This window comes from Petromyzon marinus, chromosome 2 (genome assembly GCF_048934315.1).
Source record: "Petromyzon marinus isolate PM22_M1 ecotype Great Lakes invasive population chromosome 2, UKy_Petmar_22M1.pri1.0, whole genome shotgun sequence".
NCBI lineage: Eukaryota > Metazoa > Chordata > Hyperoartia > Petromyzontiformes > Petromyzontidae > Petromyzon > Petromyzon marinus.
In genome coordinates, this window is record NC_133668.1 from 3,642,608 (window position 1) to 3,655,905 (window position 13,298).

At 52.5% G+C, this 13,298-nt stretch overlaps 1 protein-coding gene across 1 annotated transcript; it reads right to left on the reverse strand.

Annotated features, from left to right (window-relative positions):
* Window positions 1–1,251: 1,251 nt before the first annotated feature.
* Window positions 1,252–9,158, reverse strand: LOC116949402 (uncharacterized). The gene is made up of 5 exons (XM_032966691.2): window positions 8,033–9,158; window positions 6,009–6,171; window positions 3,887–4,008; window positions 2,847–3,006; window positions 1,252–1,544 (listed from the first exon to the last, which is right to left on the reverse strand). The coding sequence occupies exons 1-5, from the start codon at window positions 8,376–8,378 to the stop codon at window positions 1,304–1,306; spliced, it is 1,032 nt and encodes a 343-aa protein (XP_032822582.2). The 5' UTR covers window positions 8,379–9,158; the 3' UTR covers window positions 1,252–1,303.
* Between the last annotated feature and the right edge of the window lie 4,140 nt (window positions 9,159–13,298).

Below are 13,298 nucleotides of genomic sequence, written 5' to 3' on the forward strand. Positions count from 1 at the left end.
CCCTTAAACCAAGAATCATCAACCCACGTTTTATGATTCTTTACTTGAATGCGTTACGTGAACACGAAATTTTAAAAAAAGTACAAATTTCTCTCGAAATTAACACAGATCATGATGCACTGATGCATCGCGTCACCAATATATCACCAACGAGCCGGTGAATAACCAGTTAAACCTAGCCAAGTTGCGTGGCTAAAGACCACTGAAACCACCGATCCCTCCCTGCCAGAGGTACCTTGGGACAAAATTAGCTTCTTTAAGTGTCTGCAGTCCATCCAGGAAAGCCAGGAGACGTCTTTACAATCGCGCAAAATTCTAAATGGTACTCCGAAGGATACTGCGCGTGGCGAAATCAGAGAAAGGAAATTGTGCGTGGCATGTAAAATGTCACAATGTGTCTTTTGTCAGAGGGCCCACACGCACGCGCACACAAAGGGAATGAAAGTGGATACGAAAGTAAGAATTGTGTTCTGTCGACAGCGTTGCCCCAGCGCTCCCGCATCACGACGCAGGGCGGTGTTTGTCGGTGGAGGAAGCGCTGTTGAGGATTTGCCTTGCGCGGTTTGCTACTATCGCTGTTCGTTTCAGGGTTTGATCCCTGCCCCCAATGAGCAACACGTGTAGCGTAAACAATAGAAAACTTAACTTGGTCTCGGACTCTCTTAGATCAACTAGGCATGAAATGCATGCTCCTGTGCAGTGTGTCAACGTCAGCAAAGAGGAGGCGGTGTGGCCTCGTGTGGTGCCAGCCAGCACAGTCACCTCTGGATGCCAAACCTGGCTCTAGCGGGTGCCCATTCACTGCGCTTGCCCCCTACGTCCTGTACTGCTGTAGCTAGTAAATGTATCCTTCAACGGTGCAACGTAACCATCGTAAAGATATTCCCTAACGGCGGAAAGCATTGCCAACCTGCCTTGGCTCTTAGTGGAAATCCACCAACCCACTCGCTTCAGCCATCATCGGCAGCAGGCTTCGGGGAGACAGATTCCTAACGCTGGGTTAGCAGTGGCGTAGCGTGGATGCCATGGGCCCCGTGGCAAGTAATAAAAACGGAGGAGCCCTCCTGTCCAATCCCTCGTTCCCCCTCCCCAACTCACCGCAATACGGCCACGCGGGCTCCTCCGGGCTCGCGGTGCAGCTGCGCCGGCCGCACGCTCGGCAGCTGACGCAGCTGCCGGCCACCGCCAAAGGACGTGGTGTCTACGCTACGCAGGTCACAGTGGTCCGGCCGCAGCCCCCCCTCTCCCCCCACCTCCCCCCCCCCCCCGGCCAGAACTGTGGACCGTCGCCCGGGGGGGCCCCCTAGTACTGGCAGATGAAGGGCAGCATGACGCGACAGTCGAGGTCGTTCCAGCGGTGCTTGTATTTCGAGGTGGTGATGTGCACGCAGTCCTCGTTGGGGGTCTCGCCCGCGGGCTCGCCGGCGTAGAAGTTGCGCCAGGCGCCCCGCAGCGGAGAGCCATCGACCCACGCGAAGGTGCCCTCCGCCGCCTTGTCGCTGAGCCCGATCCAGTAGGACGTGTCCTGCGTTTGCTTGATGTACCTGCAGCAGCGAAAGCCATCGTTGTAATCTTGTAATAATCTAAACTAGAAACTCTGCACTCGACAGGAGCGACCTGGCTATCACTAATGATAGCTCGACGAATTGGATTGTCGCGTGGAAATTTACGGCAGCCAAACACTCTAAACGCGCGTTGATTTTAAAAGTGGGAGGGAAAACCAGAGAATGCGTGGAAAAATCCACGCCACCACGGGGAGAGAGACACGCAAACTCCAAATATACAGGCGTCAGGGTCGGTATCGAACCCACGACCCCCTGTACACCAGGCGAGGTAGTTAACATATCGCTACCCTGACGCACATCATCATTGTCAAAGCGGTCGGGCGTGGTGCGGATCGCAGTGATTGTCATCATCAGCAGCAGCATCGTCGTCGTCATCGTAATCATCAACAGTCATCGTTATCGCGGGAGGCGATAGAATCAGCAATCACATCGCGCTCCTTGTTGGTTACCTGGGCTGCGTTTATTGAGAAAGTGCACCCTCTGAAGCCTTTAAAATTGGCTTCCATTTACTTTCAATTCGTAGCCTTAACGACTGTTCGTAGGCGAGTGGTACACGATACGTGTGAGTGGTGAGTATCTGGTGAGGAGTGTCTGGTGAGTGTTTCAGGTTTAGCAGTGAGCGTCATCCCGAGGTTCGTAGCGAGTCGAGAAAATCTCAACATGAATTCCAGCTTGACTGCCAGCGCCCAACGTGAAACAAATTGTTTAGCGTCACTGCGTTGAAAGTGGGCAAACAAAAACTCCACACTGATGTAACTTTCTGACCCCGTGATCCTACTGGACTTCTGTAAAAAAAAAAAACACCTTCAAAGTTCGTCGGATTTTACAGTCGAAATGAACCCGTTCCCGTTCCGATGACGTATGTGCATGTTATCAGTTTTTCTTCCGATGTCGTTCCGATTACATCATCGGAACGTAGCCGGTAGAAAAACTAAAATGAAATGACTTTATCGGTAGCGAGGCTCCCACAAGGTCACGCGGGATGCCGCGTGGCACAGTTTGGAGCCAGCTGTCGTAGAGTGCAGTCGTGCCGCTACCGTCCTCTGTGGTGAGTAACGATGTCTTTCAAAACCAACGGTGCTGCGCCTCCCTAAATAAATAAAAAAAATTGAACGCCGAACCGCTTGCACGTTCCGAGATTCAGCGGTGAACGGGACACCCACACCCGGGCAGCTTGCAGTCGTCTCGGAATCGGGAAAGGGGTCGAGATTCCGATTCTGCAATCGGTGACGTTCCGAGTCGCCGCCCTGTTTCGACGCGGGAGCTCGCGCCCCTCCTCACCCGCTCAGGAAGCGCTGCGTCGCGGCGTCCTTCACCATCGCCAGGGCGCCGCGGCGGTTGGCGCAGAACTGCGCCGCATCCGCGAAGCTCCTCCGCTGCTTGAGGAGCTCGAAGCAGTACATGCCGAACTTGCGCCCCCACTGACAGCGCAGGGGCAGCGCTGGCGGCCGCCACCGGTCATGAAAAGCAAAAAAGAAAACCAGAAGAGCACCGCAGATGTTTCGAGAAAAATCTTCAGCACGTTAACCTCCTGGTGCGCACGAACTGCGCATTCCAGAAAATAAAAAATAAAAAACAATAATATCATTGTTATTTGTTTTTATTATCATACCGCTTGTTTACCCAAGGAAGCCTCACTGAATCTCATGACTTTTTCAGGAGGGTCCTGCCAAGTTTTTGCTAGGGGGGGGGTGTGTGATGAATGCTACGTGCGATCCCAATGGAGTAATTTTGCAAGGGAATTTTTCAAACGCGGCAAATCTGGACCACGACGGCCTGGACTTGTGCGTAACACACCGGACCTTCAAAGTCAACACAACCCGCAGCATTATCCAGGGCAGCCGCTGATTTCGAACCGTGAATTTCTGCAACAAAGCGGCCAACCGCATCGAGGTCTTTGTCACCTCCCAATTGGAGCAATGGTCAAGCCCAGATAATATAAATTTACAGCCCTTTGTCAACCCAAAGGGAATACTCACTCTTTACCCCACCACAAGGGGGACCCGCCCACCTACGGACTACCCATTCACACCGCTGAGTGGACAGAAACGGCACGTTGGAACTTATTTCGCACCGTGAGCAGCCAACCGTGCTAATCGGAGATGCGGCGGGCGTTGACGGGGACAACAAACCGAACACAAAAATCAATTCTAAACAAATGAGTCTTGAAAAATCGCACGGCTCCAGCGGCTTCCTCAGCGCCGTCGTTTAAAAAAGACTGCCGCGTCGCGCAGATCGAACCGGCGTCGATCCCCCTGGGCCGCGAGGAGGCCCGGCGCGCCCGCTGATGCGCCTGCCCAGGGTAGCGGCCCAAGTCGCACCTTCGAGCCTGTGCGCAATGGCGGACAGCTGCTGGGCCCCCTCGTCCGGAGTCGAGACGTTCCCTTTGGTTTCTGCGCCCGTCATTGTCTTGAGCCTCAGCTCCAGAGCTTGCATGTGCTTCCTGCAGAACGTGACAGCGTTTACTTTTGCAACAGCCTTCCTCAACGTGGGGAGGGAAAGGGGGGGGGGGGGTGGAGGTTGGGAGGGATGGGGGGCACCGCAGCAGATGCAAAACACAGATGTGACACGGCAATTAAATAGCCATTCCATTACGCAGCACATAACAGAGAGTCTGTGCTCGGCCAAGGTGAGCCGTTTGTTTTGTGCACACGAGGAGAGACAGCCCAAAACGTCAACAACGCTTGAGTACATTTGGGGCGGCGCTTGCCTCTCTTGGTGGCCCAGAGCCAGCAGTGGAAACTCCACGGTCCCCTTGGCAAAGGGCCCACGTTTGGCCGACCATTGTTAACTTATGTATGCATGCATGTTAAAACTCTCTCGCACCGTACGTAGCCAGCCTTGCTGATCGGAGGTGCGGGAATGGGGGGGGGCGGGGACGACAAACTGAACACAAAAAGCAGTTTAAAAAAAATGAGTGATATTCATTATGTCAGCGCCTAAGGAATAGTGCGCTCAATCTATAGGTCTTTGTCAATGCACTGCTGCATGAGAGCCTGCGCATGCCGTGCGGGTCCGTGGGGGTTGTTAGCCAGCGTGGTTTTGTGACGGTGGGGCGCACGGTAGGACCCCACGCAACCTCACTCGAAAACTGCTTAGGACACCAAGGACTCCAACTGTTACAGCCTCGTGTTACGATACACTACACTATACACGACACTACTATACACTCCACTACTATACACAACCACTATACACTACACTATACACTACTGTACACTATACACTATACGCTTCTATATACTACACTATACGCGACACTACTATACACTACACTATACACTACACTACTATACACTACACTATACACTACACTACTATACACTACACTATGCTGTTACAGCCTCACGTCGGTTTCTCTGCTGTCGCCCCTTCGGTGTGGAATTCTTTGTCCCTTGCACATCCACAACAGCAAATGCACTCGTGACTTTCAAGAAACATCGAAGGGCCTCTCTCTATCTGTGTTGGGTCTCAGGACTCTCGAGCAGCCCTGCGCTTGACTCCACCCCTCTGAGTTGTTAACTTGTCTGCAGAAATCTGGCGGCTTATAAATATCATCGTGATCATTGTTAATATCCAGCAAGGCCTCAGAGGCACTCATTTGAGGCTGAGTCGACCAAGGGGAGGCCCAGGACCGCTTCCGATAATCGCCACTGGTGGGTTCGAGCGTACGGTCACAAGCAGCCCCTTCTTTCCCGTCGGCAGAGCACCGACGGCTCGCTCACTCCTCATGACGAGCACACACACACACAGAGAGCAGACGACGTTCAGCTCCTGGGCCACGCAACACAGCCGGAGCCGGCGAGCCAGTCCATCAACGGACTCGACGGGGCCACGTCACCTGGTCGGTCCACAATAAAGGTTTATCAATCTAAATGTGTCGTTTAACCCGCCACCACCCGACACAGCCAATTGGCTGTTGGCCAATTGGCTGTGTCGGGTGGCTGTTGGCCAATTGGCTGTGTCGGGTGGTGGCGGGTTTAACGACACATTTATATATTTAGGCGATTTAACCCAAAACAAAATCCGTACTACGGCCAATGATTAAGGTTTGTCACGTAAACAAAACGTGCCAACAATCAGTGACGACTTCAGCGCACCGCCTGTGTGCTGCAGAGTAAACCCGCAAACATTTACAAATTTGATTACCCGTGACATTTACGCTAGCGATCACCGCCACCTTCGCCAGGCGATCAGCCAGCATTGTGAACAAGTTCCTCCTTTTTCGATTTAAAGCTTTCGTGACTGCAATGATTCATCTTCTTTGGTTCTTTCGGTAAAGTCAACTTCTTCAAAGAAGAAGTTCCTCCTTTTTTATTGTGGGTTTTTTTGCTTTAATTATTTTCAATGTATGATTTTTTTTATTTTTTATTTTAATTTTTTTTTCCTCCTCGTTTCTGCCTCAAAATTGAGGGACGGCGACGACGCAACCGCGAGCCTCACCTCGTGTCAGCGATGGTCGCCAGCTGCTTTTCGGAGGCCTCGCGCAGCCGCAGCAGCGCCGCCGTGTTCCTGCGCTGCTCCTGGCCCATTCGCAAGTTCTCCTGGGCCAGAGAAGCCACGAGCACCCGCAGGTTCCCCAGCTCCGTCCGCCCGGCCTCCGGACCTGGTTGATTCGCACGGGAGGACGGTGACCGCGCCACATTTCCCACGTGTCCGACAGCCGCGTGAGTCGAGGGTTGGCGGGGGTGGTGGAGGGTGGGGTTGCTTTCCAGAGAGGTGACTAAGGAAGGGACTAGGTGTGTGTGTTGAACTCCTTTCGCACCGCACGTAGCCAGCGGTGCTCATCGGAGGTGCGGAGAGTTTGACGGGAGCCCCCGAGGAAGGGTTGCAAGCCGTGCCCGAAAATTGGCACCTCCGTCTGGGTGGCAGGAATTGACCTGTGCCGGGATCTGGTGGTACTGCGCTGAACTTTCATTACGGTAGAGCGCAGCGCAGTCTGTCAAGGTTCATAAACCATCATCACGCAAACTCCGGTCATCCGTGCAGCAAGGCCTTTTGGCTAACCATCGAACAAAGACGGCCACTGCATCGCGCGCTCTCAGACGTGCTTCTGGAACGTTCTCTCCTTCCGATATTAGGACGCCACTGGAGCTATGCACTTGAAATCGAAATTGAAAACGAATTTCTTTAAAACTGCTTTTTGTGTTTTAGTTTGTTGTCCTTCCCTCGCACCTCCGATTGGCACGGTTGGCTACATACGGTACGAAAGAAGTTCAACATACATACAGACATACGAATCACCATGACGAAGAAATATGTCCGGTTTGGTCTGTGGATTAGGTGGCAACCCTGGGCCTGGGGCTGTTATAGTTTTGAGGCCCCTAATTGGTTATTGAGTTACCTCCCTTGACTTCTACCACCACCAATGGCCTGATGCCACAAACTCCATTGGCGTTCACCTTGGTTATTTCAGATCTAGTTTTTATACGATTTAGAGAGCGAAATCAAAGTTAAAACCAACCAAATTATTAAATTTGATCTGCACAGAACTGTATGAATACACTTAGGGATGCCATGACTTTAAATGGTCAAATCACCCAAAGGATTTATCATAGTGTTACAGTATTCCACTTCAAGCGTTACATATGAAAACCCGTGTGTTGATCTAACCCTGGTCCCAGGCAGGGCTTAATTCGAGCTGGCTCTGCCCGGTCTGCCATCCAAACACTATCCAGGCTCAGCCTTGCTTCGCTTCCAAGATATGATGAGACCGGCTGCGTTCTAAGTTAATTAGTCGCAGGCTATATCCATCGCGAAGTAGGTGAATCATTATTTTAGAAGCGGCATACATAATATCCATGGAAGCTCTAACTGCAGGAGCGTAAAACAAACACGCTGCGTTTTTGTTTTGTTAGATCGCGTAAACATCAATGTGTCGTTAATCCCGCCACCACCCGACACAGCCAATTCGTAAGGTTTGTCACGTAAATAAAACGTGCCAATTAGTTACTAGTTCAGCACACCGGTGTGTTGGAGAGTAAAACCACATAGTAAATGGTGTGGGTTTACTCTCCAACACACCAGTGTGCTGTACGAGTAACGAATTGTCACGTTTTGTTTACGTGACAAACCTCATTAATTGGCTGTGATGGGTGGTGGCGGGTTTAACGACACATTGATATTTACGCGATCTAACCCAAAAACCCCACCGCTATTATGGATATTGGTCGAGAGAGCCTACCACGTGTTAAACTGAGCATTGCCGTTATCTCTCTCTCCTCGTGTGCATGAAGGCCGATGAAACACTTTCATCCAGATGCCAGCCCCCTCCCACCCACCCACCCCACCGCCAAAAGGAATAACGCCAAACCCCGTCTCCTGCGAGAATTCCCAAAACAAACACCCCGTCAATTCTGTCGATGATCTACATTATCAATGAACGAATCGTTAACGTCTGCGCGGGCAGAGGCACCGCTTCCGATTGAATGTTCACGCAGACCCAGCTCCCTCCCTCCCTTGCCCACCTGCTCCCGCAAGCTCCATCGCCCTCCTCCAGCGCCGTAGAGACCCGACACGCGGCTCCTTCGCCTCCCCGCCGCTGCGATCCGCGCCTTCACGCAAGGTGCCGCTGCCGCTTCTGCTGCCGATGTCGCTGCTGCTGCTGCTGGTGGTGGTGCCGATGGTGGTGGCGATCGAGGTGACCGCGTGGCTCACCCTGGAGAGGTGGCTCACAAGAGGCTCGTCGTGGCTCAGGCGTTGCTGCTGTTCGAGGGTCGTCGCCGCGCCGTCAGCCGCTCTCCAGCCCGGCTGGGAAGCGCAGCTGCAGAGGCTCGTGATGAAGAAGACCACGGGGCTGTACCGGGACACCATCGCTTTCTTGTCTCCTTGCTGAGTCTCCCTTAGAGCGACTGTAATGTCGGCGTGTTTATTTACTCTCACGGTGTGCGCTCGCGTGTTCGTGTCCTGGCTTTCGAACTGCACGGCACTTGCCTCCAGCAAACCCGAGAAAGCCGACGCTGGGATTATGCCTCTGTCTGGACGAGCGAGCGAGTGATCGAGTGGCGTCCCCTTCCAACCCACCTCCACGTGTGACGCCGAGGTTATTGCTTCTGCTTTTTTGATTCGGTGCGGGGGGGGGGGTGTCTTAAACGATCCTTGATGTTGTTCCTTAAATACGTCCGCTTGCCAATGTGTGCCTTGAGTGTGCGGGAGGGGGGGTGGTGGGGGTGGGATCACGGGCACGGGTCGCCGGGAGGAAAATCCTGGCACGGAGGTGCGAATTAAATCGGCGTTCAGCCCTCGGCAGGCAACACTTTTCACGAGCCCGGCACACGCGCGCGTACGATAAGCACACGCGACAGCTCCCTTGCCCCCGTGGCGTGGTATATAGAGATTCTATTGGATGTTCCATGCGCATGTTGGCAGCACTGTGGTACAGGAGAGCCAGATCAGGGGTCGGCAAAACCTGCGGCTCGGAGCAAGCGTGGCAGGCTCTTTGCTGACTGCTTCGTGGCGTCGTGTGTAAGTGTGTGTGTGTGTCGTCTCATTGTGGGGAGCGGTAGTGTAGCGGTTAGCGCGCTGCTCTATGAACCTGGCGGCGCGGGTTCGATTCCCGCTGACGGCCAACACCAGTGACGATTATCTGAACCGGTCCTGACTCAGCCCGAAAGGAGAACCTGATGCGGTGTGTAAACATCGTCACTGGGGAGACAAAGGTTGTCGGGCGTGGTACTGGCCACCCACCCCCTCGTGTACCGTTCCGGCCTTCATAGTTGCTCGCTAACAGCACTTGCACCTACAGTCTGTTAAGGCTATAGTGAGATCTTTGTGTCGTCATGTTGCATTTCGGCTCTTGAAATGTGGAGTTTTGTACCCCATTCTAAAATAAAACAAAAACGGCCCTTATTATTATTATTATTATTTTGGTTGCCGACCTTTGAGCTAGACGCTCATGTCGAGGGATCAAGTAGTGCATTAACCACACGTACTTGTGGTTGATGTCTCTGGTGTATGCAAACAAACGTGATCCGATCAAATATGATGCACTGTCTATGAAACTGATTTGCATACACCAGAGACATCAACCATTGTCATGCCAGAGGCGAACAGTAGTCCAAAGACACTGCACGTATCAGAGCAGTTATAGCTCGGGGTGAGCAGCTACATCACGAGAGCGTTCGTGTGTCGTTCCTCCTCCTTCGTTGAAAGAGCGCAGACTCACAGTGGTTTAACAAATGAATCGATTGGCGGTGACCCGGGTCACCATCGTGACCCGGGATGGTGACCCGGGGGTGCCAAAACCTCCATAACTCCGAAACCAGAAGGCCTATGAATACGGGAGATGTCACTGAGCCCGATACGCACGTCAAATATGGAAATAAAAAACACACGCAAAACACCCATAAAAAGGGGGGCTGCTGGGGATTTGTGCGTGGCAACGGCTGTTTATCGCTTGTTTTGAAAGTACATCGGGATGCTGGTCTGGTCATTCCCCAGCACGTTGTGCTTCTTACGGGGGCGGCCACCCCCTTTGTCTTTGGGAGCGAGACCACTTGGAGGCAATGGCACACCAGGTGCTCTCTTGGTACGGCCGGCGGTCATGGTCGTGCTGGCGGGATCGACATTGTCGTGATCATCGCTCCCAGCGTCGCCCTCCGGCAGGACAGGGTGGTAGTACCAGCGATGCTCCCAGAAAAAAAAAAACCTTAAACTATGCCCGGCCCACCAATATTTTGCGACGACACGGGCTACCGCCAATCGATTCATATGGGTCCATATGTGAGTATGTGGTTTAACATATGGGTCCATATGTGAGTCTGTGGTTTAACATATGGGTCCATATGTGAGTCTGTGGTTTAACATATGGGTCCATATGTGAGTCTGTGGTTTAACATATGGGTCCATATGTGAGTCTGTGGTTTAACATATGGGTCCATATGTGAGTCTGTGGTTTAACATATGGGTCCATATGTGAGTCTGTGGTTTAACATATGGGTCCATATGTGAGTCTGTGGTTTAACATATGGGTCCATATGTGAGTCTGTGGTTTAACATATGGGTCCATATGTGAGTCTGTGGTTTAACATATGGGTCCATATGTGATTCTGTGGTTTAACATATGGGTCCATATGTGAGTCTGTGTTTTAACATATGGGTCCATATGTGAGTCTGTGGTATAACATATGGGTCCATATGTGAGTCTGTGGTTTAACATATGGGTCTATATGTGAGTCTGTGGTTTAACATATGGGTCCATATGTGAGTCTGCGGTTTAACATATGGGTCGAAAGAATATGGGTCCATAACTTGGGTTGCGTGGCCACGATCGCACAACTGTGCCTTGTCTTTGGGTTTCCATCGACGGAGGAGAAGTGAGCAACGGCCTATCGATGCCCTTGATGATGTCCAGGTTTACACGAGCGTTTGCGTCAACGTTAAAAGTTCCTCTCAACCAAACGGCGTGGGCACCCTGGAATTGTCACAAATCGTCCGTCCTTTATTCGGACGCCACCGGAGGCCACGCACTTTTATATCTCGATTGCAAACCCATTACTTTGGTTGCGAAAGAAGTGCATAGCTTCAGCGGCTTCCTCACATCGGAAGGAAGAGCGTTCCAGACCCACGTTACGTTCGTTAACATTATTATATCCAGAGTTATAACTTTATAATTGCACGCGTTTGCTTGTGTAGCGTCGGAAATACATAGCACACACCGCCCTATGTACACTTACCCGTAGTTGCGGGCACGGGTCTGTAGGGGGTGCCACCCTGAGCTAGAGAGAGAGAGAGAGAGACGGACCGTTGAGAGGCCGAGTTCCCCCCCCCCCCGACCCCAGGTGAGGGGTTGGGGGGTTATTCCAGAGCCCCCTGGAAGGTTCCAGAAAGGGGGCGGTACCGGGGGCGGAGAGTCCCCGAGGTGGGTATAAAAGACGGACCTCAGGACGGCTCGAGGCAGTGCTCTGAAGACGAAGACTGAAGACCAGCGAGGCTAGGACCCCCGGGACCCGACGTCCTTTTAAGGGCCGGGGCCGGACACGGGCCAGTGGTCGAGACCCGCACCTTGGCTCGGTCGGGTCAGTTTAGCCTCCCCTAGGCCACCCTTAGCCGGAGGACTCAGAGCCCGTAGCCCCAGTGATAGGGCACGTCAGTCCGGAGGCCATACCTCCACAGGTAGTGGGAGTAAAGGGGGTTTCTGTTATAAGATTCAAATAAACCGTGTTGCCTCTAAAGCTACGTCTCCGGTCTCCGTGGGAACCCACTCCACTTGCAAACGACGAATTCTATAACACACAGCAGCAGCAGCGACGAACGTTCCACGCGTCATTTCTCTTTATACCACTGTCGAAAGCGATGCGTTATATTTTCCCGGTGGAATAGGTGCTCGCAAATATAAAACATGCGTGCCACCCTTCGTGGACAACATTCAAAACAGGGGCGGAGCCAGGATTTCAGGCCGGGGTGACATTAAACAAATGTTAATTTCAAGAATGATTAGAGAGTCAGGCTGTTGAACTAGACGCCATCGGTTGGCGACACACTCTGACAATGCAGTTGCACGGAGTCCGCCAGACCGAGTGTCGTACACTTATACGCAGAATGTCGCCCCTGTCACCCCCCCTGGCTCCGCCCCTGATTCAAATTGACCTCGTTTGTGAATAAGCAACCCACCCCGCCTCCGGCTCCCCCCCCTCCCCGCACTCTCCCTGGCGTTGAGCTCCATCTGCCGTCTGTGTGTGCGTGGTGTAGCGAGCCACGAGGCTCCGAAGAGGAGCGAGGGCTCACGCTACCACCGCTGTTAGAGAGGCTGCAACTGGCTCGGGGGGAATGGTTAGCGCGCCCACAAGGGGTTCGGGCCAACCTTGCTTCTCCGCAGCAGCGCGCGGCTCTTTAGGGACTGTTTCGTGACTTTTTTTTTACGAAGGACCACCACCGTCTCCTATTCACGTCGCATTGCGGGTTCTTGGAAATATTGAGGGTTTTTTTTCTTCAGAATTCGACAAAAATTGCTCCTCTTGCTACTTTCGTTGTCGACCCCAGGGTTAACGCAACTGCACTTGCGATCCAGACGTCCGCCGGTTCAATTCCATCTTGCGGCTGCAGCAGATCAGAATCAGAATCTTTGTTTAGACTCCAGGAGGAATCCGATGAGCCATGAAGCTCTTTATCACAGTTGTCCAGCATGGGCAGGTCATCAAGTTACAACAGCAAACAATATGCAGCAACAGCGCACATGTCTCGCCTCTGTCCATCCAGCAGTAGAAATGGGTGCACCACAGTCGATGGGAAGGTCGCGCGTGGTGGGGTGAAAGTGTGGGTATGGCCATTTCTTCCCAATACCCTATGGAGTGAAGGCCTTATGGGTGCAACATTGGCAAGATGTTAACTACCTCGCCTGGTATACAGGAGGTTGTGGGTTCGATCCAGACCCTGACGCCTGCTGTATATTGGGAGGTTGCACGTCTCTCTCCCCGTGGTCGTGCGGATTTTTCTCCGTATCCTTCGGTTATTTTCCCCCTCCACATGTAGAATAAACACGCGTTTCGAGTATTTGGCTGCTACACATTTCCACACGATAAGCCACTTCGTTGAGCTATCATGTGTGGCCAGGCCGCTGCTGAAAAAGAGCTACATAGCTCAGTGTGCCTTACCTGGTACAATACAAAAAAATATCGCTTTTTTATAGTTTAGTTCTGCCAGCAGCGAAGTGAACAAGCAAGGGCCACACCTTTACCGTTTGACGATGCTACCTGAGACGAACCAACCGCTTTTGATAAGTAAATGGCAAAAGAG

What these genes read in the sequence shown, in the direction of transcription:
- LOC116949402 (XM_032966691.2), bottom strand. Translation starts at nt 8,378, where the DNA reads ATGGTGTCCCGGTACAGCCCCGTGGTCTTCTTCATCACGAGCCTCTGC. An exon ending in GATGGAGCTTGCGGGAGCAG is followed by an intron (nt 6,172 to 8,032) that starts GTGGGCAAGGGA and finishes CGAATCAACCAG; the next exon opens with GTCCGGAGGCCGGGCGGACG. An exon ending in GCGACCATCGCTGACACGAG is followed by an intron (nt 4,009 to 6,008) that starts GTGAGGCTCGCG and finishes CACGTTCTGCAG; the next exon opens with GAAGCACATGCAAGCTCTGG.